At 42.5% G+C, this 24,052-nt stretch overlaps 2 protein-coding genes across 4 annotated transcripts; both read right to left on the minus strand.

The window, feature by feature from the left end:
- Positions 1–108: 108 nt before the first annotated feature.
- On the minus strand, positions 109–8,441 carry LOC124677431 (serine/threonine-protein phosphatase 6 regulatory subunit 3-like). 3 transcript variants are annotated; one of them, XM_047213418.1, is made up of 20 exons: positions 8,367–8,434; positions 7,230–7,394; positions 7,039–7,142; positions 6,510–6,596; positions 6,365–6,440; positions 6,188–6,262; positions 6,036–6,089; positions 5,550–5,609; positions 5,270–5,386; positions 4,479–4,573; positions 4,155–4,357; positions 3,503–3,600; positions 3,129–3,232; positions 2,894–3,059; positions 2,679–2,801; positions 2,411–2,493; positions 1,967–2,111; positions 1,500–1,529; positions 1,306–1,376; positions 109–1,223 (listed from the first exon to the last, which is right to left on the minus strand). In XM_047213418.1, the coding sequence occupies exons 2-20, from the start codon at positions 7,266–7,268 to the stop codon at positions 599–601; spliced, it is 2,355 nt and encodes a 784-aa protein (XP_047069374.1). In that variant the 5' UTR covers positions 7,269–7,394; positions 8,367–8,434; the 3' UTR covers positions 109–598. The 3 variants fall into 3 exon arrangements, with proteins under 3 accessions (XP_047069374.1, XP_047069373.1, XP_047069372.1); XM_047213417.1 differs by having other exon boundaries at positions 1,061–1,209; positions 7,230–7,385; positions 8,367–8,441; XM_047213416.1 differs by having other exon boundaries at positions 1,061–1,209.
- A 5,617-nt stretch (positions 8,442–14,058) lies between these two features.
- Positions 14,059–16,815, minus strand: LOC124669985. The gene is made up of 6 exons (XM_047206508.1): positions 16,786–16,815; positions 15,922–16,081; positions 15,170–15,826; positions 14,567–15,011; positions 14,355–14,436; positions 14,059–14,271 (listed from the first exon to the last, which is right to left on the minus strand). Exons 1-6 carry the CDS (start codon positions 16,813–16,815, stop codon positions 14,059–14,061), a joined length of 1,587 nt encoding a protein of 528 aa, XP_047062464.1.
- Positions 16,816–24,052: the final 7,237 nt, after the last annotated feature.

Raw genomic sequence — 24,052 nt, forward strand, 5'->3', positions numbered from 1 at the left:
ATCACCACCACCACCTTGGCAAGTTTCATTCAGGTGCATATTTGGATTCGTAATAATTATGAAATCCAACAGTTCGAACAGACTCGTAAAGTAATAGGTACTTGGGAAAACAAACAAAAATGGTATTCATAGTATTACACATATGAGAATATATCTCCCGAAATCCGAGTCAAAATTTTAGTACTAACATCACCACCTAGAGAAATGAACAAGTATCAAGACCAGATATCACCAATAATCAGTTATTTACCGGACACGATCCAAGCAGAGACCAACTTCGTGTTTGCAGGAAGAAAGAGATATCTACTGTTAGGTATTCTGCATCATATGTTGCCAACAGATCGAGTACAGTGACCAACAGAAGTAAGACAAGCTTGAGCGGCTCGACAAGAGCATGTTTGCATCTTTGGGTGCATGGCAGCGCCATCAAATGCAAATTGTATCAAAACATCAGCCCATGGGGCGTTCAAACAAGAATGGTCTCACCCGTTCCCCCAAGCACCTGCACTGCACACCCATGATCATATGCCATCCAGGCATCCAGCACCATGAGAACAAAACTGTGCTATACTGCTACCCTCGGATCCACTTCATTTCCCTAGCTTTCATTATTTTCGTGCTTCTGTTCAGCCAAGGGACATTCCAGATTAGAGTTTCCATCACCTGGTTCAGAATGGCCTCCGGAACTAGCATCCGATGAATCTGGTGATATCTTTTCTACTGTGGTCTGGAGAACCGAGGATTCAACCAAATTCACACTTCCTTGTTCTTCTCCTAATTGTGTTGTACCGGACATAACTCCACCGGTGGCATCCATAGCCTTCTCGTCTCCTGCCTCACAATTTACAACAGCAGTATTCACTGACACATCAGCAGGTTCAGCATCTTCCTCTGTCCATTCAACAGACTCAGGTGGACTCTCTTTTACATCTGGGGTTGGCGGTCTGATGTCATCTTCCAGCTTATCGATGGGGCCATTTGTCAATACTGCATGACCAGACTCTTCATTTAAGTCTCTGTCAGAGCCAGCTAACAGTGGATCCAAACCTTTTGTGACATCTATAGGTTCACCAAGAATGACCTCATCCATATCCTCATCCACATTTGGTGACGGTAACTCCAAATTCGCGGAAAGGGAAGCTTCTGGGCCATCATTCAGTGCTTTGTCCTCATCAAACGCAAACCAGTTGGAGTTTGTAAAGGGAGCCCCTGCAAAGCATATTCTTCATCAGCCAGTTGTTGCAGACATCAAACAAAATGTACATACGAAAATAAATAATCAAATTGTATGGACAAGGAAAATACCTGTCATGATCATCACCAAAGCGAATATTGGAGATAACTACTTCAGCCGCTTCATCATCAAAATACACATCCTACAAAGGATAGTAACAATCAATACACAAACAACCACATTACATGTCCCGGAAATACAAATATCACCATGTTTGTACAGTATATAATGGTGCATGAACTTAAGAAAACAAAGCTGAACATACCTCATCATCTCGCTCTTGTGATACTTGAGCCTGCATATATAACCCACACATGAGTTATTAACCAAATAAATCTGAACAGTGTATCCACTGTTTAAGCCATAATCATAATAGAAGATTATTATGCTCTAGAGATCTAATACATAGATTTGCCATAATCATAATAGAAGATTATTATGCTCTAGAGATCCAACATTTCTGCATATATATTTAGACAGAGATGTGTTGTGTGCATCTTCGGATGCAAAGGCCACAGAATAGTCCTGTTCTATTATATAATAAAAATACATATGCAAGAACTGATTCATTTACAGATCAGATGAGTTTGAAAGATCTAAACAAAATATAATAGATGGCAAATCCAGGAGCAAGTACAACTGTTTTACAAGTGGTTAGCTATACCTTGACAGAAGAGTGACATGCAAAAAGGAAATACTGACACTGGTAAAAAATAAAAGTAAAATACTGACCTCATCATCAACATCCTCATTACTGTGAATACCGTATTTAAATGCCTGGCTCAGATTGCTAGCAAGCGCAGCCACATCATAGTCCCTGTCTCGGAAGTCTTCATCATCGCTGTCCCTACCTCGATCCTGCAGTGATGTCGGTCGGCTATGACCAAAGAAATGTTTCAGCACATGACTTTTTCCCCATGGAAGAATGCAGGACATTTAACAAAGAGATAAGTTAAGCAAGTGGATAAAGTATGGACTCTGGAATACATAAATCACATTCTTAAAGCGATCATACTGACTTGAATCATTTTCATTCAACAGAGCAAAGCATTATGATTTATAAGGAAGCAACATGAACAAAAAGAGAGCTCAACTAGGAACATACAATCAATACAGAAAAGCATAGACTAACAGTACAGAAGATGATTTCATGAGTCGGAGTGAAATGACACTTACCCACAAGCCCATTGGTAAACATTTTCTACCGCATTACGCTTTGTTAGGATGCTAGAGTGCCACTCGCCCCAACCAGAGTTTTGCTGCAACCCAATCATATACATAAAAGTTCAATGTAATGGCTTCAACCAAAGTTCAATGCAGAAATATAATAGGAATCAGGCCAAACAAACAAGGAAATTAGCAAGGGACTAGTAACAAATCCAGTAGCATGTGAGAAAGGGTAATAGTAGCAAAATTTTGGTCTAGATAACAAAACAAATTAAACCTGCAAATGTGATTGGATTGTGCTGTCGCTGTTGGCCAGCTGAATGAGCTTGTTGGATATGCGTGTAATATGCCCAACAAATCCATTCCTTGGTGGAGTTTTTCCCTCTGCAGATAGCGTACGCTGCAAGGAGGGTAACAAGTGAATATATCAGTCGGAAAAGTAGACCTATCAGCCGGTTGGGAGTATATCAAAGACGAGACATTATTTGGTACCTTTGTTAAATCTACTGACAGCGCAGAGTTCTTCTCGGCTTCCAAAATTCTTGTAACTAGTTTACATTCGTCAAGAACGTGTGCAATCAGCTGATCCTGCTTACTCTCTAAACAGGAAACAATTATGTTCTCCACATGATGATGCAAAAAGTTGTTGAAAGGGTACCTGATGATAAATACTTTGTCAGCTCTTTAACAAGTTTATGTGAAGCAAAGCTTGCAGTGTCTAACTTACTCAAAAAATAGATCTATAACATGCTTGATTGCTCCTAGGTGGATCAAACGCATTTCAGCAACTTCACTGCCAATCGACAGTAGGACAGAGATAAACTCAACAATCTGCAAAAGAACAATAACTGCCATCAATTATAACAAAGGAAGTAGAATTTACCTGAACACAAATTGCAGAACAAGGAGACAAATAACAACAATGCTTTGCATACATATCTCAATACTTGAGATTCTTCCAGTAAAAACAAGATAGTCAACTGTACCTCAAAATTCTGCCAAGACTATTAGACAAATTTCACTAATAGGTTTCGTGCGCTCCATGTTAATTTCAGGACTAGTTCAAATAAGTAAATCTGATCAAAATTAATTACCACATACCTTCAAGCGATGCTTTCCAAGAGGAGGCTGTAAGCTGCCATATGTTGTCGGCAGTATAGCTTCAGCAGATGAAACATCCAGCAGCTTCAACAAATCACCTGAAAATTATGAGCACAAATTTAGAAATTTTGAGGATAATATACTTGGAGCATTGGTTTCCAACAACCGGTAAATATAGGCAGTGCCAGCACTTCATAGTTAATACTTAACAGAACCAAGTGTATGAAGAATGAACAGAAATAATCATGTAGGATTTCATTCAACAGATAACAGTATTCATGTTACTTCAGAGATGTATAAAACACTTTCTCTAAATAAGAGATATAAATCCTTGAATATGTGTATCATTTCCTATTTATTTTTCACTGTGGATTATGGAAGATACAAAATGTAAAACTGGCAGAAAATCATGAAGACCTAAATAACTGTAGCTACAGCGTCTCTCCATGTCAACAGATAACAGTATTCATGATGTATAAAACACTTTCTCTAAATAAGAGATATAAATCCTTGAATATGTGTATCATTTCCTATTTATTTTTCACTGTGGATTATGGAAGATACAAAATGTAAAACTGGCAGAAAATCATGAAGACCTAAATAACTGTAGCTAGAGCGTCCCTCCATGTGAAAAGAAGTATAGACCACTAACCAAGGCTATCCAGCATGCCGTTGACTGTTTCTGGACTTGCAGTGACTAATGTTCCATGACTTAACTGACTACGGAAAGCTTGGTAGGACGCCGATACAAGTCTCTTAGGATCTAACAAAGATATGCACACTGACAATGAGTGGACCAGCACTGATTTAGGTCTTGAATCTTCAAAGGCATGATGAAACAATCTCCCCACAAAACTGCAAATGTGATGTAAAGAAGAAAAGAAGACAGAGATGGGTCAATACCAATTTGAAACGATAAAAGCCCTGAGACAACATATCCAACATTACAATGTAAGAGTGCACAAATCAAAAGCACCTAGGACTGGAAATTTTCGTAGCAAGTGCTGGAGGGGCATATCTAGTCACTGCACAAAGGATTTCAGCAGCATTTGCATGAACCTCAGCAGAATCCTGTAAAGAAAATTAAAAGGAGTCAGGTTGACAATAAAAGCATAAACCACAAAATCCCAAGAACAATGAAAAATTTCAACAGAAGAGACATAGCCACAATTCATACATGCTTTGCGAAAAAATATTGTGCCACCTTATACTTTGTGAGGATGTAACTACAGAACGATGCAACTGAATATCATTGCAGCATACATGGACATAGCCTGGTGGTTCACCATCTTAAATTCGTATGGGTAAAGAAGAGCAACTACTCAAGAAACATGTGGATGTGAAGCAGAAACTAGAAGGCAAGACTAACATCTGAAGGTGATTATGTATTTCTAAAGAGGACTTCACTAGCCAAGCCTAAGTAATGGATGAGAGGAGATAAACCCAAGTCAATAGCTAGTCAATCATGTGGCATCAGACAAACATAATGTATGTCAGTGTTATGTAGAACTCTGCGCAAGTTTCTTGCTAGAAAAAGACGATTCAAATTTCAGATAATTCACAAATGGTGCCTTTGGAGAATAATGCATTTTCGCTAATTAATTAACATCCAAAAGGCAGGCTTTCCAGGACACGCCTTTGCTAACAAAGTAACATGGTGTGGATAAGTATCAGCATAGACAAATTTGAAATAGTTTGAAAATTGAATAAACAGCGCAAGTGAGCGAATGACATGGTTAGATGCTAAAAGTAGTGTTTAGTTCTTACAGATGAGCTGAACTTGTCAACAATCATCTCAAGGACTTGTATGTCATCTAACCATTGCATGGAATCTGCATAACTTGTATACATAGTTTCATCAGCGCCGATTAAGCGAATTAACACCTGCATTGCAGACCAACATACTATCAAATTATCTGGTACGGTTCAGTTAATCTTACTGCAAAAAGTCACAATTTTCAAAATATAAATGAGGACCAGGGCTCCTTTTTCAGTCAGAACCACAGATAGATGGTAGAATGCAATTAAATTTGTCCTCAAAACTAACCTCCATGATAGAAGTGATCCCAATAAGATCGACAAGTTGGCTAACTATTTCAGGGTGGCCCTGCAGGAGGAATACAATAGCACGCAAAAATTTAAATGTTAGAATGAAATGCACACAAACAGAAAACCAATTACATGGATACTCTGCACACACAACTTTTAAATAAATACGCATGTAACAAGGAACTGGCAGAAATGGGTTAAACATATATAAACCTTGAGCGCTCGTAAACCTGAGATGGATATTTAAGTCATTTACAAGTATAGTTTTTGTTCCCAGTAATGGACTAGTGTTTGATTCTATAATTATTCGCTAAGTTGATGATTCTGGTATTAGTTGACTACCCCATATTTGAGCTTTTTAATACTATGGTACATACCACATATATGTAAGGTACATGAATGGCTGAAGAGGGAAATCTCTGTATCAAACAAATTATGGAAGACCAAAATAGGAGATGGCAAATAAAAGCAAAACTATACAAACCTGTACATAATTCATAAGTGGGAGTGTCTTTCTCAGCATCAAGCAAATAACCACCTGCAGCGCAGTATGTCAGGCTCAAAATCAGGGCATTGCCAATTAATCAGCCAAGAGAGACCAAACTTTTCCAGGAGCTAAGGATTGCATAAAAGTACCTTGCCAAAGTAGCCAGCCAATAAAGTCCCATGAGGATGGTCAGGCTTCAGGAAGGAGAAGAGTAAATTCATAAGCTGCGCAGAGAGCATAACTCATCAGTTGCAAAGAAAAAATACACCATACTATGGTAATACTGTTGCATCAACAAAAAAGCTAAAGCTAAATGTAAAACATACATCTTCATCCTCCACTAATGTCTTCAAGATGACATCCACTTCGCATATGAATATTTCACAAGCTATAAAAGGAAACCTGCAAACCAGGCACTGATGGTGGTGAGCAAAGTCCATGGTAGGACACAACACAAAACGTTTCATTTACCTAAATATCCTCTTCTTTTCAGCATCTTCAGGTGTCTCTTCCACAATGTAGCGGAGCAGTAACTCCACTTGAACTTTGTCTCGTAAACTACAACATCCATAATGAACTTGTATTTATTATCAAATAATTTATTGCTCTCATAATTCTAATATCTTACATATATATGATTTTCTGTTAAGGACATTCCGTTTTCTGGTGCATAAGCATTATAAGGAGGTCCAGGTAACAAAGATGTGGACAGTGAAATTAAAGGGCAAAACTCAATGTGGTAACATTTAGAGATGATTATATACCAGTCAAATTTAATACAAACTCAAGTAGAAACTTTGAGACAAGTTAAACACATATATTTAGGTACAGAAAACATGCACAGCAGTCATAATAAATTAATAAGTCCATATATATGGATAATCACACATAATAAACAAAGTTAAAACAATATCAGCAAATGAAGAGGTTCCAACGAAATCCAAAGCTCAGAGAAATGAGAAAATGAACACAAGTTAGTGTTCAGGAAGAGAAATAGTACAAATTAATTAGTCTGGTGTTAAGTGCTTTGCACTCCTGGATTATTTCATCCTCGTCAAGAAGGTCTTCCAACTTAAAATTTTCCTTGTCTAAAATAGTATCCACCTGAAAGAATCAGAAAAATGTCCATTATTAAATAAAAATTCAAATCTGTCCCCTACACAGAATGTATTCGAAAGTGCAAGCACTCACTGGTGATGCGGCAGAGAGTCCAGGTACGTGCCAAAACATCTTCAATGACGATTCCGTAAGTATCCAGCACGGTGACGATCTCACAAACCAAGCAGATTTAATACTCTGATTTCGACTTTGTGGACTGATTCATGCCCAGAGTATTGAGAACAGACCCTGAAATAGCTGACCGTGAGACGTTAGTCGGTAAAAGATCAACCATATGAAGAAGAGTCAGCTTTCGTATTAATCATGCATCATTTATCCACTAGGATCAACCCACGAATTCCAGTAAAAATTAGTATCAGTACTGCTACAGAATGTGTACGCCCGCCTATATTTTGGAAAATCCTAATGCTTCAATCAACACATAGAAAAAGGCAAGAACACAAAATGAAAACACGGACTGAAAAGGCCACCAAACATTCCCTGTAAGCACAACCTCGAAATACCAGGAAAGCTAAAACCCCTGAAGAGAAGAAAGCCTCCCCAAAAATAAACACGATGTTTGTATTGAGCAGCAACTACTCCTCAGCATGTATGCACTACAAAATGCATTCCCCAGATGTCCAGCATCCGAATCCTCAAACATATATGCGTCACAAAATGCATTCCCCAAATGCGCACCCACGAAATCCTCATACAGCTGCATCTAGAGCCACGACCAACACACCAAATGATCTCCCAGAATCACAAGGCTACTCCTCAGAGTAGAAAAGCGAAGGCAACGAACCTGGAACCGATCGTATCAAATTCGGAAGCGCATCAACCCCCGAAGTCCCCGCTTGCTTCCCAGTCCCCATCCGCAAAGGCAGCCTAAACCGCTTGAGAAAAAAAGGGCAAAGCAATCCTACGAGGTTCCAGCTCCACAAGCACCAACTCCCGCAAAGCGAGGCAGCTAGTAAAGCGATGACGGGCTGACTGATTGACTGACACAACAACGCCACAGCCGCCCCCACCCACTCGGACATGACACGCGATAAAGCGAGCGCACAAACGCGAACTATGTCGTCATCCCCCAACTAGCTTCCAGTCAGGCAGACCAGCTCGCCCTCCGACGCATCGAATCGAGCCCGCGGCCAGATACAGCACGGGGCGGAGTGGTAGTTCAGACTTCAGACTACAGCGCTAGCAGCGGCATGGAGATAGGATTCTCACCGGATGTCAACGGAGCCGCGGCGTAGAGTCCAGCGCGAAGGGAGAGCAGCCGGTCCTCGTCGTGGCGGCGGCGGCTGGCGAAGGGGGTAGACAGCAGCGAGCGAGCGAGCGAGCGAGCAGCGCGCGGGCTCTCACGCGATCCGAAGCTTTTAGAGGAGCTCCGCGGGTGGATCCGCGCGCGAATCCCCGAAACCCTGGATGGAATTGGGCAATCGCGAGATGAGGAGTGGGAGGAGGAGACGACGGGTGGGGTGGGGAAGAGGAAGAGGGCGAGGGCGAGGGTTCGATCGCGAGAGAGACTTTCCGGAGAATAATAATCTACCAAGCTTCCCCTTTTTTTTCTCTCTCGCTTCGTCTCGATGCGGCATGGGGAGCTGGACTCCGGGGAGTCTCCGCCCGGGCGCGCGGGTATATGCGCCCGTCTCGCTGCGGCGTGGGCCCGGCGCCACGCGGGCCCCACGTGGCGGTGAGGGTGGGCTAGATTTCTCGGTGGCGCCGGAGGGTTTGGGGCCAGTGAGGTGCGGTACAGTCACTCGTGCCTCGGTCCTTTAAAACGCTGGTGGGTGGCTGACGGGTGGGTCCATGTACAGGTGGGAGCCACGGCGCAGTGTAACTGCCGGTGGTGCGCGCGGTGCGTGGTTGGAGATCCGTGACGTGGCACGTGGGGCTGACAGTGGGCGGAGAGCTCGTACCGGCGCGGCCGTCCCTGTCCAGAGCGGAAAAGCTGTAGCCCCCGTCACTCTCTGCCCGTGGGTCCATGCGGCTCCGGGGCCCACGTGTCCGTGGGCCGTCGCACTGGCAGAGCATGGAGATTCGATCTCGGCGGATTCCGCAGCGCTACAGACACTCGTTTGGCGTACGGGCAGCAGTGCCTGCCCAACCCGGGCTGCTCCGACCGACTTTTTCTCCACACACTGCCGAGGTGGGGCCACGAGTTTTGGGGCCCAGTAGGCAGCTGGACACGCGACCTGTACGGCCGTGTTCAGGTGTTCGTGCATCTGGGACGCGCATCGGCGACCACCGGTCACTGGGACAACAACAACGGCTAGAACGATTGTTTTTTCAAAACGAATAAATTATAGTTTACCGATTGGGCATGAAGATTTGAACTTTGATTTAATCTAAGGGACTACTTGATTCGTATGTTACGTGTGTTAAGTACAATCTCGATGATTCAAATGGTTCTGTCTACGTAAAAGTTGATGTGTATGTGGGCAGACCCAATTGGATACGTGTTACTCCAAGGTTGAAAAATCATAATTGCCACTTCATTTGCCCTCTTGTTCACTCAACGGGTACCTATCGGTTTATTATTGTTTGCCAGGTGTGATGTACGCCTCCGTGGAGGTATAAATTCTCACAGAGTAAATTGTCCGAACACCCTTACTTATGTGGTTTAAAAATATATCATCGTTTCTTTATTGACCGAACTATTCTCGTGGAACTAATAGTTGCACCAAACCCAACTAGAATATCAAGTTCAATACATTGGAATCCGTGTAATTTCTTTCTATCGCACTTGTAAGGTTATCTGGAATTAATGGGAATATATGTCATCTACACCTTGGTTAGATGATGGCCGCCGTTTTTTGCATACTCTTGTGTTTTTTCCGGCTATTTGTCAAATCTTATGCAGCAAATACCTTAACGTAAAAAATTCCAACCAATATTTTTTGTGGGCGAGTTTGGGATGGACACATTATTATTTTGGATAATTGTCATGTGCTTGGGCTTGGTATGCAATTACTATGTGTTGGATCTCTTAAGGGACATTTGCACTGTATTGCCTATTATTTTCGCAACAACCACCCCCCCCCAGCAAAAACGTGCGCAAGACAAAACATTTACCAATATCTCCTATAGAGCAATTAAAAAACCAATATCATGCATTAGTGATACTCTATCTCGACATTCAAGGAATCCACATCATCATTTTTTAAACCATCCATTTCGTCCTTTTTAGTTGTCTAATTGATTAGATCACACCATGTGAATACAATTGTAGAATTAAATCATGTGCAACTCAAACACAACAATTTTGTTTCGTCTTTAATCGTTTTAGCTAACCAAGTGATATCTCTTCCAATTGTTTGAAATGATGAAATCATGTAGTTGCATTGGCCATTGTTTATTCTTCCACATGTAAGTGCTAAGGACATTTGCAAAGAAAAAAAGACACCAACATGGATATCTTCTATTCATGTCGGGTATCCACATCATCGAGTTTTCAATCCGTTAATTTCATCTTCTATATGATTTTAACTAAAACAACATGAATAAGGTGCATTCTTGAACTTAATGTTCTGCCTCTAATTGATCAAATATACGCAACCATTCAATTTTGGTGAAATTTTAGCCTCTTGACTAATGTGACTAATTGAATCTTGCATATTTATGTGCAAACCTTCATGTTTCATGCATCTTCTGCCCTATCTTTCACACACAAATTTCTTTAGTAAGAGGTAGAAAAATACGCAAAATTGACAGCCTATATTCTCTAAAAGAAGATAATCCAAAGAAGAAGGTTCCTTCCTATTTTTTCGAACTTGAAAAATTCCAGCACCCATTTTTCTAGTACATGCAACTAATACCCTCAATATGGCATTAGTGAGAAAGAAAAAAATATTAACACTCATTTCACCCCATGCATCCAACCCAAAGACTGAAATATCACAATATATTCCTTGTACCTCCACCTCTAAAGTTCATGTGATCGACAAATATGTACATGTATAGTTTGTTTAGCATAACTGATGACTGGATTTGAATCAACCCAGGTCACTCGGTCTTGCCAAATCTAGCTTTGCTTGAAATATAGAAGTAGGTGCATGAAAGGAGATGAAGGCTTGGTCAAGCTTTATTGATTGTTGAAGATGTGTAATCGACCACTTGGGTGTGGCAAACAAGCATGTTACTTCAAGGGATACTTTGGAAGAGTGGATAATAGTAATACGAAGTGTAAATTATAAATACAAAACTTTAAATAATTTACATGATCTCACTAGTGCCATATTGAAAGTAGATTTTTCTATTTTTAGAAGAATGGAACAAACTAGATTCGTGTTAGCTCACAACTCCTCCAGCTCCCCCTCTCCACCCCCCCCCCCTGGCCACAATATTCTTTATTCGGCTTATACACTTACCGTACAAACTCTTCCTATTTCACCAAGTAAGTACATGGATCGTGTTGCCATGATCTCACTATGAGCTTGAGTTGGAGCTCAGAACAAAAATTTACAACCCAAACGAGCTTGGCTATGATGGTGGGTGGGAAATGATAGTTACGGGCGTTCAAAGTACGGTGGTGGCATAGCTCCAAGTATACTAATTCATTGTCGGTTAGCCCGAGTTGGCGAGGTTGGTGCCCCCTGTTTATTGATGATGAAAGGTTATCAGTTTGAAGAACTTCTTTGTTGCATAAGTTCATTTGACATGTTTCAAGTTCATATAGGATCTGCTATATACACAAAAAAGACATGTTGTAATTATGGGTGTCCAATGTGAATGGTTGTATTCATGTTGCAAAGGTGGTTTGCGGCTGATGTGTCCATTAGTTTTATGTTGCATATATTTTTATAAACCATATGTTTGTAAACGAGGTGAGTTTTTTCGACGAGGTGTAGTAAATTGAGTGTAGATTTCTTCTCGACATATGCTATTTTGGTTTGGCTTGTTCTAAATATTTCGACTATTTTCCACAACCTTTGTCAAATGACAGAACCGATGCCTATATGTTGTGGTGACGACGGATCAAAATTTGCACACATAAGCTATTTTTGGCACCACTGTATTTGTAGGGAACTAGGGATTGGTGAGGATAATTTCCATAGAGTTGGGTGAACCTTTGTCTTCACCCAGTTCCGTCAAATTTTTATTTTTCCCTAATCCCCAATCCATTAGGAAGAGTCAGTTTACTGTGTACTCGCGATTACAAATCCCACAGGATTTCCAAATATCACAACCGGCCCAAAGTCACTGAAATCTCCACATAAGGTAATTCTCATGTCCGATCCGATTCCAAGCTTTACATTGTTTACCGCAATCTTTCTGCAAGGGTTTAGATCGGTTCCTGTTTCCTTCTAACCTTTCATCGGACATTCAAAATTTCAAATGGATCACACGCCGAAACGCATTAGCTTAAGAATCGGGAGAACGGCTGTCTGATCGAGATATTGCAATGTCGATGCGCGGCATGTGCCCTAGCCTGTCGCACATGTCGACCAGTACCTGGCTATCTGCCAAAACAAAACAAAAAAGCGATTCTGCCCAGCCCTAGTCTGTTGCACATGGCGCAAGCGCAATCGTAGGCTGCCGATGGAACCGCGGTCGCATTTCCTGACCGGAGACGTGAGATTTTCATGTGCTTCGGTGATCTACATGATTGGGACCTGAAATGCGCTGAGCAATCGCCGTAGTTTAGTTCCAGACTTGCTTAATAATGTAGCACTGTTGAGTGCTGACACTTGTGTCATGTGTGGTTTAGTGTGAGGGTGAAGATAGTTCGATGTTGAGATTTCTCACGATGTCATGTAAGATTTGAGGTCTGGGACATGTAGCTCAGCTCGGGCACTCGAGTATGTCCATATTCCAACTGTTCAGTGCTTTATGCAGAGTCACTTGTCCATCAGTCGTTGCCGATCATCGTACGAATCTGCACAATACTTGCCGGATGGTGTTCAGCTTGGTTCTATTTGCGGCTCTCCGTTGTAAATCATACCAGGACTCTGCAATTCTGTAACTTAGATGTTCAGAGGAAGGATGCACTTTTTTTTGATTGTGAATATTCATGCATTCAGTTGCCTGGTCAAGTACTCCACATTATCGACGTATAAATACCAGCATCACCAACCACATGATTCCAACCGTATATTGCAAGGCTAAATAATGATTTGTTTCGGCTCTATTTGCAGTACGGAGGGGTGAAGCACGATATGAAATGTCAACTGTAGATAGATTCAGTGAGTAATGACAACCGGGCTGCTTTGCAGAAGGACTGAAGGTACGGCACTACGGCTACACACGCTACCAGCTAGAACCCTTGCTGACACCAAAGTGAGTCAGCCAGTCCATTGTTTCAGGTTTCACGAACTGAAAGTACTTTCCTCGCACCTTTTTATTCATCATCAGCTGCTGCCCGTTGGTCCTTCTATTCCATAACCATCTCTCTCTGGTCGATTTCACCCACGGCATTCACTATTCGTTTTGCTGTTCACTGCGTCATGAGATGTACCAATGTACTGCTCTCTGAGACCCGTGAACGTTTCTGTCTAAAGAGACCCGTGAACAGTAACAGAAACAACAATGTAGATCCAAGACATGGCATGACCTGCAACTTGGTTTATCACGAAAGGAAAGAAAACCAAATGAATCCATTAGTCATTTATAAATGATTTTTTGTACATATGGCCAGCCCATTGTGCTTCTTGATTCTAGTGATTGAAGATTCACTGACGAACAGCTTAGCACATTTTCTTCAAAAAACAACAACTTGGCACATTTCACACTGAGCAAACAAATGTAGGCACTCAAATTATTTATATAAGACACTCAAGAATGTGTACACCTGAATTACCTAGCCAGACATTCTCTTTTCCATACTAAAACCAAGGAATGCTGACTACAGAACTTACGAGGAAACTAGATTTTTCTCACGACAATATTTAACAGCCTACTAGGAGTTGCTAAACATATGCTAAGGTTCACAGAAACAGCCGCAGCATAGGATATGCGACCGTGGGATTCGTCCCGTCTCGCGAATCTGATCGGCCTTTTGAACCGCCCTCGCTGCTTGCTTGTTCATCTTGGCGTTGGCAGAGGCCCGCTTCTCTTCGGCCAGACGGCGTGCCATCTCGAGCTTTTCAGCCATCTTTGCCATCGCGTCACTTCTCATTTTCTCCGCACGTTCCTGTCACAGAACAACATTTCAGTAATTGTTGGTACAGTAAAAGAAGATATTATGCAGGTGATCAAAATTGACTGAAAATGTACCTCTAGTCTCCTCATTTCGAATTCAACATTTGTTCTTTGGCGGCTCTCCCATGCTTCGATCTTCAGCTCTTCCTTCTTGAATCTGAGTAGTACAAAATACATTTCAGAGTAGATACAGAACTCATCATCCAAAAGATTTAAATATGTTTCTATCTCCCTTTTAAGCTCTCAATACTAGAAGAAACGACAAGGTATTAGATAGTCTGACCAACCTAGTTGTATGCTTAGAATTTTCTGCGCCCTCGAATGCTGCCGCACGAGCTGCATATTCCTTCTTCATCCGCTCGAGATCAGCAATAGTCGGTGTTGCAGAGACTAATTCTAGCTCCTCTTTGCTAGCCCATGTTGCAATGTTCATCTTTCCAAGTTGTACACCTAGAGCGGCAATTTCTTTCCTTGCCTTAAGCCTGATTTCATCCTCGGACATTTCATTTGCGCCACCTTTTCTGTTGAAATAAGGACCATCATCTGCATTGTCTTCTCCTATTGATGCTGTCGATCGTCCTCCTACTGGAGTTGATGGTATCGAACAATTCGGGCTCCGACTTGGTGTCATAGACCCAAGTGGTGTTCCAGTTCTTGAAGGGTCCTGACTTGGTATTGGGGTCATTTCTGTGCCCACATCTCTCACAGACACCGATTGAACTGTAGAAATAGCTGCATGCAATAACTCATATCAGTTTTATTTTTTGCGGGAGAATAATTCATATCAGTTGACAGTTAGGCACACAAATTTAACTGTCAAGCTCAGATCACTTGCATTATTATTTAGATGCTTCCTGTAGTGCTAATACAGTAACAAGTGTGAAAGCTACCTTCTGGTTCATTGCAGGGCTGAATTGCAATTGAGCTGGTATGAGTTACTCCCTTCTGATATTCTGCAGTGGCACTAATAGAACTTTCAACTGGACATATATCTGCATGCCGGACCACCTTCGGCTGATGTGAAGCAAAAGACAGCCTCTCCAATATGCTTCGAGAAGCAGACGAAGCCGGATTGAATCTTTTCATGTTCTGAATGGGCCGAGCAAATGCGCCTCGGTTTGGATGCTTGGGCACAATGGCACCCCTGGGTGCAGCAGAATTCACCTGGTACGCACTCTGGTTCTGCGATGCCCCCTTGGTGGTGTTCTGCTGAACAGTTTGCTTGTTCACGATCCATTTCTCCGCGTCATTCCACTTGGAGGAAGCCTGTCTAGAGAAATACCCCGCCGTCGGATTCTGCGCCCCCGTTTTCTCGCCCCCATGGAACTCAAAGCTGCTGGTACTAGCATTGTCAAGACCGCTGTCACACTCATTACTGTCTTCCTCGACAATTCGTACCGGATGTATCACACTTGAGCTGCTAGGTGCAGGTTGGTGAGCTGAATTCTTGGGCATGTTTTGAACTTTATAGCTATCCACTGCTTGATCCTTATCTAAAGCTTCAGTGTTGCCAACTGCTGCAGGGCATTTGGAGGCACCAGAGCTGTCTGAAACTGTTTTGCACACCAAGATGGATGTGTGATTTTTTTTTCATCAGGAAAAAAGTAAGTTAAGCATAGATAGGCTAGCAGTATGTCTGTACCTTCTTCAAGAACATCACAAACTAACAGTCTGTTTTGCGCCTGTGATGGCTCAACGCTCTTTGAAGGCGATGTCCGCGCCGAGCTGTTGCTGATGACCCTCACGCGATTTTGGGCTCCCAGGAGCTTCATCCTAAGCTTTGTGGGAGAAAGGGCACCTGCCTGCATGAACACCAAAGAGGTAAGTATTTATCTGTGGAGGCACTATTAACTTAAAGTGTCTTGATTTCAAGGTGGTAATTAACCTCTATTATTATACTATTTTGCTCTTTCTAGGTAGGAATCTTGGAATTTTGTAAACCGTTAAGATTATCGTACTCAAAAGTAGCAGTGTCATGCAAGATTTTAGACATTTGATTCTACTATTTCCTGGCCGGGTGTACCGGGGTAGTGAAATCATCACTATTAGCCTGTAAATGGTACGAAATGCCGAATTCTTCAGGATGGGCGCTCGTGATTTCCACTATACTAATGCAGAAGGGGTAGTTTTCTCTACACATATTTAGCAATACGCTTACTTTAACTATGCTGTTAGCTGCCCTTTCATTGATAAAACAGATATACCGAAAGAGCGAAAACTCTAAACCGCTAATGAACCTTCTGATACTCTTAACAAAAAGCGCTCAATTTGTCCCCAAATTGCTCAACTCTGGCATTGTTACAGCAAGAGAATAGCTTTAATCTTCTTATGGGAAAAAAGGAGGACTACCAGTACACTTGGAGGGGGAAAAGCACATCTATACCCCGAAAAATGAAATGTTTCCGGAAAAGCAAATCAAGGGAAACGTAAATGAAGCATAGACAGAGGCGTCAGAAGAACAGCAATGAGAACGAGCCACTGCGGTGGCTTGGCTGGAAGCTCGTACCTGGACCTTGTGTATCCTCTCGTACTCCATTGCTCTGTGTGCCTCTGCCTGGGCGGCTGCAGAGAGTGAGTGAGGGGGAGGGAGGGACGAAGAAGAAGAGGGTGGTGGGTAGGAGCGTGAGGGGAGAACTGAACACTACAGCGGTGGGGACTTGGCTACTGTAAGCAGAGATCTAACAGGCACGCTGTGATGCTTGGCCTTTTTTAGTTCTTTTATTATTACACCCACTGGACAGGAGTCCACGGACCACAGGTCAGTTCACTGGCCATGACAATTTCCTTGCTAGAAATGCATCATCAAACGAGTAAAAAACACAATGCTGCCTGCTAGCAACAGGCACAAATAGTGAGTACCAACAAACTTAGAGCATCTCCAATGAAATACGTAAAACCAAAAAACCTACCTGATAGGGCATATTGATAAAAAAAATTGGCTTCAACAGATGCCCAAAATAAATGGCTCAAATATTTTACAACGTTCCCTAAAATTTACAGTTAGTATTGCAATATACAAAACCAACCAGCTGCCGCAAAATAGAATCGAACATTGTCCGTGCGCACAAACTGCCAACACCGGTCACACGCGACTCCCATTCGCTTCCCGGAATGACCGCTCCCCGTGGCTTCCGACCAAATCTTGGACATGGATGCTGCCCCTGGCTAGTCCAACACCCTACCCCGCCCCATCCATACCGCAATTGAGTGCCGCCGCGGCAAACCCTATCCTCGCCACTCCGCCTACAGGTTTTTACGACGCCGCACACCAACTCTCCCTCGAACTCCGCTGTCGTGGCGTCACCGAAGTCGAAGGGGACGCGGCCCACGGCCAAGACTACCGGCTCGAAGAGCCGGCGTTGTCCATGTTGGCACATCCACTCACCCCTTCTTCCACCCCATGGAGCAAGGAAGAAGGTCGTCGACGATCGTGGAAAGCATGTCGGCTACCATGTATCACCACCAGCCAATTTGTGGTCTCGCTGCTGCCGCTGCCGTGGTTGAGGAGCCGACAACCCCATTCGCGCCGACCGACCGCAATATGATCAACGAAGTGGCCCAAAGGTAAAATAAAAATCGTTGTCCTTGTTTTTCAATTTTAGAAAATAATGTCCTCATTTCAATGCAATGTAGAAATGACCTTCGTAACTTTAGTGTTTGTAGTGTTGACGATGAAACTTGGTGCTCTCTTTTACATCTTTCGGAATTTCTTTCTGAAATTTGGTGCCCAAAAAACCGTAAAAAGAAATGACACCGTATTTTACATCATTTGTTGGAGATGCTCTTGGACACAATTTTTTCCCTCCTACACACAAAGTGCCCACCCTCTTTGCACGCTCAGCTTTCTCTAGATTAACATAATCACTCTCTCATTACATAATAAGGTTATCTCCCTCTGCTGAGCAGATCTAACAAAATGGTAAACATAAGCCCTCAGCTCCCCTCGAGATGCGTGCGCTTTTAACACTCCAAACCCCAAAGCCCCTTTCGGAATAGTATTATTCGTCTAATCAGAGCAGCACGGTGGTGGTCAAACAGAGGTCCCAATGCCGGTGGACTGGACTGGACACCAGCCCTATCCGAGCATCAGCAGCCCCACTCTGAAATACGAGTGCACGACGCAGAGGGAGGGATGGGGCGGCGGCCCCGCCACAGCACACCTCGCCGTGCCAGAAATATTATTGCTCGGATCTCTGGGCGCTTTTCACCGTCCCGTCCCATGTCATCATGCCCTCACCCTCGTCCCCGGATCACGAGGCTGCCATCGGTGTCGTCACCGGATGAATATACTTTTGTCTTCTACCCTCGCTTCGCGTTCGCCAAAGTTGACCGGAGCTTTCTCCGCACGGCTGAACAATGCAATGTACGATGTACTCGCTATGTTTTTTGCATGTATCAAAAATAAATTTTCTATGTATATAAAATAAAGTGTCTTCTCAAGATATAGCTATATCTAGAAGTGTTTTTAGTGTGTATAGATATATCCGTATCTAAAAAAAAGTTGAGTCACTTATTTGAACAAAGAAAGTATATGAGAAATTTCACTACATGGAAAAATCTTGAAAACGATCTCGGAGCGACTCCCGTGTCGCTCCCGAGTGGGCGACCCGGGAGGAACCCTAGCGCCACCGGCCTCGAGCCTTCGAGCATTCTCCCTCGCTGTCGTTGCCAGAGGTCCCGCCAGATGGAGTCGAAGCAGTGACAGCGGCGGCGGGGCCTTCTCCCACGCGCGCAGGTGGTGCTCTCCCTCGACGACGGCGGCGCGACGACGATTTGGTGGCGAGTAGCCACATAATTCCTGCGAACCTACGCGACCCGGCGGGAAACGTGTTCATGGCCTACATTGTGCCTTTCCTCCCCTCGCTCGGGCAGCCTCCCAACCCAGGTAGATATATGACGGACACTTTTCCTGTCCAAAATATATCGAGCCCATGCCCTTGATGCTCATGCTCTGTGGGAACGGCATTGATTGGTCTCGTTCATGTGTTTTGGATTCACTGGTACGAATGAATTCTGGACATGTGACTCGGGCGAGTCACGCTACAGGTTAGTAGGTCACGTAGTGCTAGTGTGCGGTCTACTCCTGCTAGATGATTGAATCGGTGTTGCATGATTTGTTGTAGTCCGCGGGACTGATTAATTGGTTCATCATCAGTGGTAGCCTTAAAACCGTGGTCCAGCGTGGTGGCCAGCCAGCATCTGTACGAATGGAGCATATATTTTGTCCAAATTTTTTACGTTTGACTGGTCAAACATGCTGATGATTGAGCACCCAACTTGTTTTGCATTTATCAGGTGTTCTTAACTAATTAGGGATGTCCCGTTTTGTCTCTTGCTTGTAAGACACAGATTGGACGCTGAACAATTGTCCTTGCACGCATACAAAGCAATATGAAACTTTTAACCAAACTAAACCAAACAAAGCAGTATATTTCCTCCGTTGTTGTACAGTTATCTACATTTATATGTATCTAGACGCGTTTTAGCGTGTAAATAAATACGAATTTGGATAAACTCACAAACATATTTTGGAACAGAGGAGTACATTCAAGCTTGCAAAGCTATACGTGAAGTTCAACAAAGTTATGTATTGTATTAAGCTAGATCCATATTTTAGTTGTTCCACTACCAACCAAGCATTGTATATCAAACCAGATATACAACAACAAAACATGTACTCTCTCTATGAAAGTATAGTATAATTGTTTTGAATAGCTTAATAATGTCGAAGACAATTGGATTATTTAAATTTGATTATTTTGGAATGCTTGATTGTTGGCATGATTGAAACTGGTTCATGTCCTATTTTCGAGACCTTGTGGGGTTGTGGAAGAAAGTTTGGAATGACCCAAACTAGCTATTTATTTCTGCTTCAAAGGAAGGCAAACCAATCCTTAACTTGCTTCTCTTCTATCTTGGAAAAGTGAGGCGAATGACGGGAATTGAACCCGTGCATGGTGGATTCACTATTACTAGTACATATTTGGTCTTTAATCCTACCCATGGCATACAAAAGGATTTTTTAGTGTGTTGTGTGGTACAATGTTGACCACCTAAAAAGCTTACCGCCCGCTTAGCCTCAGCCGAAGCCATAGCACACGGAAAAAACGATCTTAACCGTGTGTGAATATTCGCAAATGATTTCAAAGGGAAAAGTTGTCAGCCAATATCTGCAAGTTTGCACACAAAAGTTTGTAATAATTTTGTTTGTATAATTACCTATGATTTACTTATTTCTGGTGTTATTTTTCTTGACAGCCATCTCAAACGCCTTTTGTACTTTGATTGTGTGTAGGGTTTCCCGCATATTTTTGTCCAGATTGGTTCAAAAATTATTTTCAAAAAAATTAGGGGGGAAGGGTTTTATAATATTTTCTACCTGCAGTTAAGTAATCTTGCAGACTAAATAATTATTAATAAGTATTTTCGCACATGTTTTTTCTTTAAGTACTTGTGGGCAAATGATGGAAGCCCACATTCCGTCTTGCCTTTAAGCGGGGAATGGATGTTGAAAGGACACGGATACCGCCTAGAGGAGAGAGATAAATAGGCGGTTTACGATTATGGCTTAACAAATGCGGAATAAAACTAGTGTTTCATTTGTCAAGCACAAAACCTATATAACTAGGGTTCACCTATGTCCACCAACAACTTATGCTCTAAGCAATATAAGCAACTATGTGATAGCAAGATATATAACTTCAAACACGAAGGCTATCACAAAGTAAAATGCATAAGTAAAGAGCTCGGGTATAGGAATAACCGAGGTGACACGAAGACGACGATGTATCCCGAAGTTCACACTCTTGTGAGTGCTAGTCTTCGTTGGAGCGGTGTGGAGGACAAAGCACTCCAAACGCCACGAAGGCCTCACCGTATTCTGCTCGACCCTTCCCACCAAAGGGGAAGACATCGATCCACTATGGAACTTTAGGGTGGTCACCGAACCTGCACAAAGCTTGGGGCTATCTCCACAACTCAATTGGAGACTCCCAATATATCGCCACAAAGGCCTTGCACTTGAGGAATCTGCACAACTTAATTGAAGGCCCCAAGAACACCACTAAGCCACAAAGTTACAAACTTGAGGCAATCTCCACAACTTAATTGGATACCTCGAGAACACCACAAATATCACTAAGCCGTCTAGGGTTTCAAGAACCCAATAGGAAAAACCTTCTCACTTTCACTTCCACGAATCACCGTGAAAAGCTCAAACCGATGCACCAAATGCAATGGCAAATCCTTCACTCCCAAATTCCACCAAAGCTACAAAAACTTGTGAGATAATAAGAGAGGAAGAACAAAGGAAATCTACAAAGAAGTCCAAGATCTAGATCTGGAGGATTCCACTCACAAAGAGAGGGATTTGATTGGTAGAAATATAGATGTAGATTTCCTCTCACTTTTCCCTCAAAATATTAAAGAAACATAGGAGAAATAGAGGGTTAGGGAAAGCTCTCAAGGTCAAGAAATAGTGGAGAGTAATGGGGAAGAAGCTCTTTTTTCTTGGGGAAGAAAGGGGGCCTTATATAGGTCCACCCCACTAAATCTGATTGTTACAACCTTTTTAGACCGGAGACTCGGGTCTAGGACCGGAGAGTCTGTACCCTCTCATCTGAGAGCAAGGCACACTTCGAAACAGCAAGACCGGGGTCTTTACCGGAGTCTCCAGCCCCCCCCCCCCCCCAAGACCGGAGTCTCTGGCCCTGGAACGGAAATTCCGGACACGGACCGGAGACTCCGTACCCCGGGAAAGACTGAAATTGAAACGGCCATAACATGAGCATCCAGACTCCGATTTTGATGATCTTGGGCTCGTTTTGAAGCTACAAACAAGCTCTAAAAGATCTTGCAGAGAACCATAATATTACAACAAGGTATGATATAAAAAATGTGGAAAGGTTTAACCTATCTATAAGAAACAAACTGGTAACACCTCCAAAATGGAAAATGCAACAACTTGTGTTAGGAAACTCGGGTTTAGGTGAAACCAATTTTGTTGAAAAGATGATGAAAAGAGCTACCCCACAAAGAGTAAAAATATTAAGAAAATGTGGGGTAGATTTTTCCGCGAATGTAGAGGTGAAACCTCTCAATACAAAGAATCAGGGAAAACTCGAATATCGAAAACACAACAAGTGATTCACGCGGAATCTATTTTCGATGAACTAGAGCTTGTCATGGGAATACGCAAAAGTTCTAAAAAAATCACATGGATAAGATACAAATAACAACCAGTAAATATGATGCAAGGTGGCAAAGGTTTGAGCTCTCCGAAGGATACGATTGAGTTACTCACTCGAGAACCCTCTTGATAGTACGACAACTAAACAATAAACCGGACTCCAACTACACCATGAGACCGGTAAGAAATAAACCCTATCAAAAGCAAACCTTAACCTTGCACGTTTCACTTGAGCTCGAGGATGACGATCTTGACAGCAACAAGATGGAATGCCTTTCTTGATTGTGCTTGATTGATGAAGTCTTTCGGATTGCTCCCCCATAATCCACTATCTGAGAGCTTCTTCTTCGGCGCATGTTCACATATCCATGATCACCAAATGGATGGCAAGCTTCAAGCATATGTTCTCTTTGAGTTGGCTCATTTTGAACTTGCACTTCATTTCTTCATTCTTCATCATGTTGATGTCTGATGTCTACGGGTGCTTCTATTCTTGTAGACAGTGTTGGGCCTCCAAGAGCAGAGGTTTGTAGAACAGCAGCAAGTTTCCCTTAAGTGGATCACCCAAGGTTTATCGAACTCAGGGAGGAAGAGATCAAAGATATCCCTCTCAAGCAACCCTGCAACCACAAAGCAAGAAGTCTCTTGTGTCCCCAACACACCTAATAGGTGCATTAGTTCAGCGAAGAGATAGTGAAATACAAGTGGTATGAATGAATATGAGCAGTAGTAACGGCGCTGTAAAAGTGCTTGTCTGGCGTGCGATTGATGGTAGTAATATTGCAGGAAGTAAACAAGCGAGTAAAACAATAAACAAGCAAGCGATAGCGATATTTAGGAACAAGGCCTAGGGATCATATTTTCACTAGTGGACACTCTCAACATTGATCACATAACAGAATAAATAAATAGATGCTAGACTCTACACCCTCTTGTTGGATGATGAACACCACTAATCGTGTAGGATTACACGAACCCTCAATGCCTGGAGTTAACAAGCTCCACAATATTCAATGTTCATATTTAAATAACCTTAGAGTGCATAACGGATCAACATAACCAAACCAAGTACTAACATAGCATGCACACTGTCACCTTCACACTACGAAAGGAGGAATAGATCACATCAATACTATCATAGCAATAGTTAACTTCATAATCTACAAGAGATCACAATCATAGCCTACGCCAAGTACTACACGATGCACACACTCGTCACCATTACACCGTGCGGGAGGAATAAACTACTTTAATAACATCACTAGAGTAGCATGCGGATATATTGTGATACAAAACACATTGCAATCATAAAGAGATATAAATAAGCACTTCACTATGCCATTCATAACAGCGAATAAGTATTCTGTGAAATATAGCCTAAGAGACCCACACGGTGCACACACTGTCACCTTTACACACGTGGGACAAGGAGTCTCCGGAGATCACATAAGTAAAATCCACTTGACTAGCATAATGACATCTAGATTACAAGCATCATCATATGAATCTCAATCATGTAAGGTAGCTCATGAGATTATTGTATTGAAGTACATAGGAGAGAGATGAACCACATAGCTACCGGTAC

This window comes from Lolium rigidum, chromosome 7, assembly GCF_022539505.1.
Source record: "Lolium rigidum isolate FL_2022 chromosome 7, APGP_CSIRO_Lrig_0.1, whole genome shotgun sequence".
In the NCBI taxonomy this organism is placed as follows: Eukaryota; Viridiplantae; Streptophyta; class Magnoliopsida; order Poales; family Poaceae; genus Lolium; species Lolium rigidum.